A 7,382-nucleotide genomic window follows, 5' to 3' on the forward strand; every position below is an offset into this window, starting at 1 on the left:
TACAGTATAAATACTGGAGCTTAAGCTCAGGGTATTGGGATCACTTCTGAGAATTCTCATCGGTGTGGATCTCGTGTGGTGGAATGGAACAATAAAGCTGGACCCTTGCTTCTTCTCACTCACGGCTGGTGTATTTTTTTTCTATCTCCAACTAGGCTCAGAGGTAGATGTGAGTATTGGCTTCTGTGTTGAATTTTAAGTGTTTTTGGGTAATAGGCTAAATTTGAACCAACAGAAGTCCTTCGAAAATAACACAATTTCTTTGGCTAATCTGTATCTATTGATTTTAAGAAATGAATTGCGTACCCTGGTTCACTGCTTCATGTTTTAAAACGTTTGAATGTTGTTGTTGTTGTTGTTTTATTCATCTTACAGTGTGCTTTGTTTTACGTTTACGTTTCTATGTAAATGAGGCCTAGAGCAACAACATGTTCCTTTTTCTTTTATGGCTCATAGTTGAACTGAAGCCCAGTTCGACTATAAGAACGTGTGGCAGGACTATACCAAATGCACCAAAATGAGGTTTCGGCTAAAATAAATAAAGTTAAACGAGCGTTGCAATTTTCCTTGCTGTCGTATCTTTCAGTTACAAACCTAAAAAGACGTAACTTCCACTTACTACCTTTGAGTAGTTTATTTTTGTGCTATTTTTGGCGGTTTAAAAATCGACGTCTATCGAACTCCCCCCTCTAAAACAGAGTGGTACAGTCCATTGAGTTGGACCTAAATCTATATAACGTTAGAAGAGCAGATTAAGTGCGACTCGGGATCTCGGAGACAGAAACTGGAAAGATGGAGCACACTGAAATGGTCAAGCCAGAGACGCTGGAGGATCTGATTAAAATTCTCCACCAGATTTTCGAAAGTGACAGTGTCAATATTGAGGAGGTGCAGAGTATTATGGAGTCATACGAAAGTAAACCACAGGAATGGAAGAAATTTGCAAAATTTGACCAATACAGGTACAGATTATTATTATTATTATTATTATTATTATTATTATTATTATTATTATTGGCAATTTCCCGAATTATTTTGGAGATAGTTTTTTTTTAAAAAGTGGAGCTATGGATTAAAAAATAGTTAATACAGTTAGATCTGTTTATTTGTTACTTTTTCTTGTTTGGTACTTTTTTCTTCTTTTTGTTTTCTTCTTTTGTTAAAATGTTTGTCTGTGCTTGCCACGTTGGCCATGTTTGGAAAATGCTATTACATGGTGGCCTCAAGTTGCTGAGTGTTTTGAAAAGATGAAGATTGGCTTGTGAAGGGTGGGAAGGAGGCCACCAATCACAGGCCAGAGTCCAACACACACCCGAAAATTGCCACAGAAAAAAAGCACTGCTGCAATATCTGTAACCTGAGGATCGTTCCACCAATAGCACCTTCTGAAACTGTAGCTCAGTTCCACACACACACACACACACACACACACACATATATATAGAGAGAGAGAGTTTGCATGTTCTCCCCGTGTTGCGGGGGTTTCCTCTGGGTACTCCGTTTTTTTTCCCCAGTCCAAAGATATGCATGGTAGGCTGATTGGCATGTCCAAAGTGTCCGTAGTGTATGAATGGGTGTGTGAATGTGTATGTGAGTGTGCCCTGTGATGGATTGGCATCCTGTCCAGGGTGTACCCCGCCTTGTGCCCGATGCTCCCTGGGATATATGTATATATGTGTGTGTGTGTGTGTGTGTGTGTGTACAATTTATATATACAAACATACACACACACACACACACACACAGAGAGTGTGAGAGAGAGCGCGAAACAGCAAGTTGATCTCCTGCAAATATCCTGCAAAGAACTGCATTTGAATTTATGCAATGGAAATTATGTCCAGTAAATCCAAAATATACAAAAATGTGTCCTCGTAATAGAATTAAATATTAATTTGATTATGTTGTTGCATCCATAACTTCAGTTCCTTAAATCATGCACATATAAGTACATTCACACAGTTGATCTGCTTTATTTTGTGCCATAAAATAGAGTTTTAAAAAAAATTTCCACAACCTTTTTAAATAAAACTTCTCATTAGAATTAGACACGAGACATGAGAGTCCACTCAGCTGGTGATTTGATTTTAATAAAAACTGACAAAGCTGATCATTTGAAATAACAAATTTAACAAATGTTGAAAAAAAATAATTAAGTAACAAATCTTTCAGTTTGAATCTAGATTAATTGAACAAGTAATATCTGTCTCAATCATATGAAACTAACAGAATGATATCATGATATGTCTGTTTAGGTATACCAGGAATCTTGTCGATGAGGGCAATGGCAAATTCAACCTTATGATTCTATGTTGGGGTGAAGGGCATGGCAGGTAATGTGTTAATGATAATGTAAATATGAAATATTAATACACATGAGCTGAGCTAAATTTATACAACTGTATATATCAGTTTTCAGGCTATAATTATCCTCTTGACTTGAAGCCTCTTGAAATCGAGCTCCCATAAATACTGTAGGGAATGTCTGGCATACTTTTTGTACTTACGGTTTGATTAATTGTGATCTTTAGCCTCATTTATAAATGGTAAGATGCATCAGTAATTTAAAAAAAAAACTAAGATTAAATGCTTGAAGATCTAAATCCTCAAGATTGAATGAACATAATCAGCACTGTAAGCACAGTTGAATGAACACCAAGAATCTTCAATCTGTAAGGGTTAAAAGGTGTTAACTTTAGGTGTTCATTCAACTGTGCTGATGTTGCTGTGTAGCCGATTGGAGACACGTAAATTGCTGTTGGAGTTCAACAGTCTTGAAATCCATGCGTAGTAACGTCGTTAATGGAAAGGACACATTGATAAGCATAATTCATGACTCAGACCCCAATCTGGTTCAGCAAGATTTATCTTTATCAATCACCTTTTTTTTTGCTTTAAACGGTTATAAAACTTAACGATTATTACAAGATTATTAACCCAATACAGAAATGTCATGTGCTTAATTCAATCACTGTGTGACAATGAAATGACAGATTTCCATTAAATATGTGTCATTATTCTGTTTTACTGTACTGTTATGTATTGACTGTACTGTAAAGGTTAATTATATTTTCAAATGCAAGAAATAAATCTGCACTTAAGTTGAGCTTAATAGTAGTTACAGTAAACGATAATATGTATTGTATGTTTCTGAGAGTGTCTGTGCTCTGTGCCACTTGCAGTAGTATCCATGACCATACAGACTCACACTGCTTCATGAAGCTCTTGCAAGGCCAGCTGAAAGAGACTCTGTTCGAATGGCCTGACAGTAAAGGGCATGGAGACATGGTCCAGAAATCTCAGCGCATCTTGCAGGAAAACCAGTGTGCTTATATTAATGGTAAGATTGCGTGATCAGAATGAATAAAGGATCATTTTTAAAGCAGCACATATTTTCTTAATTATCTGTTCACCTCTGGTTAATAATTTATTAACACTGATTATGGGAGATTTGAGATAAAACACTTATTGAAGAAAGGTCATAGGGTGTATCCTTTTTTGCTAAGAGGGCACATATTTTCTGCTTTGCTGCTTCACTTGTCTGTACTTGTAAATGTGCTAGAAGGGTGCAGGTGGGATCTTAGTTAGAGTACGTATTGCAAGATTGAGGGTATAAATAGCCTGCTTTCAAATAAAGGTTTACTCTCATGAAACATGCCTTCGTGTGAATGTTTTGGCTTGAATTGTACCACCAGAATGTCTATGTGTTGCAGATTCCATTGGCCTTCACCGGGTAGAAAACGTCAGTCACACGGAATGTGCAGCCAGCTTGCACTTGTACAGCCCTCCTTTCCAGTATTGTCAGACATTTGACCAGAGAACGGGACATAAGAACACAGTCAAAATGACATTCTGGAGTAAATTTGGCAAGAAGACACCATTTGTAAGTCTATATGTTACAAATGTCTTGACAAAAGTCCAGCCCGGGATAGCCAGAACTCTGATTCAGCAGTAAAGAATGAAGAAATAAACCATGAAAGGGTGTGTGTTAGCGATTGAATCATGGGTAAGGGTGTTCTTGCATAACAACAGGGTGTTCAATGGATATTCATATTTAAAATATTCACAATAAACAATTCTTAAACCACACAATGTAGTTTGTTGACAGTAAGCTTTGGATGCAAAGCGGCATACTGGGCAAAGATAACAAGCCAAAGTCATACGATTAAAGCGTTAGTAATTATAACGAGTTAAATGAGGTAGAATGCTAAACTCTGCAGTGCTGTAATTACAGGACTGTTCTGGCCTGCTTTCCTGTTTTCAGAGGGGTTTAAGAAAGCGATAGAACTTTGTACAGAGTGTAGGATGGGTACAGAATCCAATCCAATGTGTTATTAAGCAATAAAAGTAAACACCTAGGTGCTATCAGTGCCAGGAAGTCTGACAAAATGTACATTTTACAGAGGATAAAGATAAAGAAATTCAGCCCTGACTGAAGTTTGTGGATGTGTTATTGTTTATTTATATGGCTAATAAAACTGGATTGATTTATCACCTCATAAAACTTATCTACTTATGCATCCAATGGTCATTAAATGTTCTTTTATTTATATCTGTCTAGAGCTTTATAATCCCCATCAATATATTTCTTTCGTTACCAGTGGAGAAAGCTTAATGAACTAAAGAGTTGAGTTGAAAGAGTTTTAAAAAATAGTGTTTAGGGGTTTCTGAGTTTTTCTCTTCCTTACAGATATCTGATATGTGTTCTTGTTTACTACAGACACTCATTTTCATAGGTGGGGTTAAAGCAGGATCTTCTAGTCACTTGCTGCCATGAAAGGCTGTAGTTAAGGTTAATTTAATTTAAGACAGTGAATTGGTGGTTTCTTTTTCCCAGTGCTTTTTTTTTTTTATCGCATTCACAGAGACTCCAGTGATTAAGAACATCTATGTATCCCCTCAGGTGTATATATACTGTATGTCCAAGTCTCAGAAGTAGGGATCTGGGAGTATTTAGGGAATGAACTACTTGCACATGCATCTATTTAGTAATATTCAGATGATAGAATTGTGAAGATGTAATGGTGATCAGAAAACTGTTCCTCTGGCAAAGCATTTTTTTAAAACATGTGCAAGCTTGCTCTCAGAGTTCTAGCAACACCAAATGGGGGGGGGGGGTACCTACAGGGGATCTGTTTCAGCTTCGGCAAATACTGTGGACTTATCTTCTATTCAAGAGTTACATAAGTTCACCTTGACCAAACTGCTGTCTGGCCAAGCACATTGCAAAATCACTCCTGTGATAAGATAGTGATGAGAGGGGAGGAAAACACTGCTTACGTCACCACTACTTGTTTTTTCACACGTTTTAATTGTAGTGATTTTAACAGAAAGTGACCTTATTTTGTCGACTTAGTACTTTTTTTCTTTTCTTTCGCAGGAAACTACAGTCTCACAAGAAAATAACTGAGAACGGGGAAGACAACTTCACAAATTAAGGCATGATTAAAACAGCAAAGGTGACATCATTATTTTTTTTTTGTAATACAAAAATAATGATTTGATACTTTTTGGTAAATTTGCAAAGGACGTTTGGAATAGGGACTCGGTAATTCAAGAGGTTTTGTTATGACCCAGTGTAAGCTTGGCAAATGTTGCTGAACACATTTTAAGGGGCCTGAATAGCAGACTGTGGCTGGACTGCCTCAGCAATCTGTTCTTTGTTCACTAGGTTTGAGAAAAGTCCTTCCTAACAGCATTCCTAAGCGTCTGTGACCTGTATAATCATACTTTTGTACTGTTACTAGGCCTGAAATTGTTTTGCCTAAACATGTAATTTATGCAAAAAAGGTATTTTAATTTTTTTTGCATTGTGGTCACAAAAAAGTCATTACCTAAAAAGCTGTTCATAGATTTATAATACCTCTATGTAAAATGGAGCACTTTCTTTTATTGATGAGTTAATTTTGATGTAAACTGGCATGGTTTATGACTTCCACACTGTAACATTAACCCCTTAAGTAGTCTAAAGACTTGCATGTATTTTGCATGAATTTATTTTTTTTATACATTTCATTGTCAGTAAATTACATATGGAACATTTGATGTTAGGAGGAACAAAAATGGTAGTAAGTGTGCTTAGTATTTTAAGCCTAAGTGTCTTATTTAAAATTAAAATGAAGTCTTACATAACAGTGATTTTGTAGGTAAAAGTAGAGTAAAAATTTAGTTACCACAGTGAATGATACATGTTTTTCTATAAATAACGATACAGTTGAGGAATTTATAGGTTTCAATTTCTAGCAGCACTGCTTATTCCACCAGCCACACATTAGGATGATGAAAAAGTTTTGCTCTAACTGTACAACATTAAATAATATTTCTGTGAAATGTTTCCAATCATCTTTGTCTGTCCTGTATAATAAATTCTTTGGTGCTAATATCCTGATTTGGAGTCAGTATCACTGTCTTTTTAGTTCATTTCATTTTGACAAACAATTACTTTCCATTTTGGTTCATATGTATGATAGGCAGAGGAGTGTTGTAGTTACTAATCTTTTAACACAGATACTTAATAATTTTACAAATATATTTTGAGGCTTTAAATTCCCGAAGCACATTTATTATTTTTCAGAGATGACAAATGAGTTGAATGGGTATATATGAAAATGAGTATAAAAGGTCTTTTTAAACAGTCTGTACTGAAATAGCAGTTCATCAGAAAATAATGTATTACACAGTTTCGAGGAAAGGGAATAAAAGGACATATCAAAATTAAGGATTTCAAGTCCAAGTTCAAGTAGGCTTTATTGTCATTCCTCTCATGACAGACCGCTGTAATGTTGGGAAAGTAATATAGTTCCGCCAGAATCACAGTGCTATCCTGAGACAATGATACAAAAAACATAAACATGCAAAGATAAGATCAGTACAGTGACAGACAGTGCAAAGTTAATCAGTACAACAATTGCAAACAATAGACTGTCCACTAAACAAACTATTCTATAAACAATACACTGAACACTACAGAAACCCAAATTGATTCACAGTAAAATTCTCGAAAATGTAAACAGTCCTTAACAGCAGTACGAACATGTAAAGTGACTTGTGCATGGGATTACTATGTCTCTTGTAAAGTTTCTGTGTGTGTGTGTGTATGTGTATACAGTGAGTGAAATAAATATTAGACGCGTCAAAAAAAACTTCTGTAAATACATTTCCAATGAGGTTATTCCCAAGAAATTTCTACCAGACATCAGTATTAACTCAAGAAATCTGGAAATATAACTAATTCACAACTTTAAAGTCCATAAATAAAGTTATGTGTAATAAAGTGGAATGACTCAGGAAAAAGTATTGAACACGCTAAGAAATACAGTTCTCCAAGACAAGTTAAGGCAAGGAACCAGCTGAAATCCGTAAGTAATTATACCTCCTATCTGTGC

The 7,382-nt window shown here is 35.7% G+C and overlaps 1 protein-coding gene across 1 annotated transcript; it reads left to right on the forward strand.

The window, feature by feature from the left end:
- Positions 1 to 743: 743 nt before the first annotated feature.
- cdo1 (cysteine dioxygenase, type I) lies at positions 744 to 6,385 on the forward strand. Its single transcript, XM_053625005.1, has 5 exons — positions 744 to 962; positions 2,253 to 2,330; positions 3,180 to 3,337; positions 3,711 to 3,880; positions 5,378 to 6,385. The coding sequence occupies exons 1-5, from the start codon at positions 793 to 795 to the stop codon at positions 5,405 to 5,407; spliced, it is 606 nt and encodes a 201-aa protein (XP_053480980.1). The 5' UTR covers positions 744 to 792; the 3' UTR covers positions 5,408 to 6,385.
- The last annotated feature ends 997 nt before the right edge of the window (positions 6,386 to 7,382 follow it).

This window comes from Ictalurus furcatus, chromosome 5 (genome assembly GCF_023375685.1).
Source record: "Ictalurus furcatus strain D&B chromosome 5, Billie_1.0, whole genome shotgun sequence".
In the NCBI taxonomy this organism is placed as follows: domain Eukaryota; kingdom Metazoa; phylum Chordata; class Actinopteri; order Siluriformes; family Ictaluridae; genus Ictalurus; species Ictalurus furcatus.

Excerpts from the sequence above, each read along its gene's own strand:
- cdo1 (XM_053625005.1), top strand. The coding sequence starts at position 793 with ATGGAGCACACTGAAATGGTCAAGCCAGAGACGCTGGAGGATCTGATT. Across the intron at positions 2,331-3,179 it reads TGGGGTGAAGGGCATGGCAG|TAGTATCCATGACCATACAG; the intron begins GTAATGTGTTAA and ends TGCCACTTGCAG. Across the intron at positions 3,338-3,710 it reads CCAGTGTGCTTATATTAATG|ATTCCATTGGCCTTCACCGG; the intron begins GTAAGATTGCGT and ends TATGTGTTGCAG.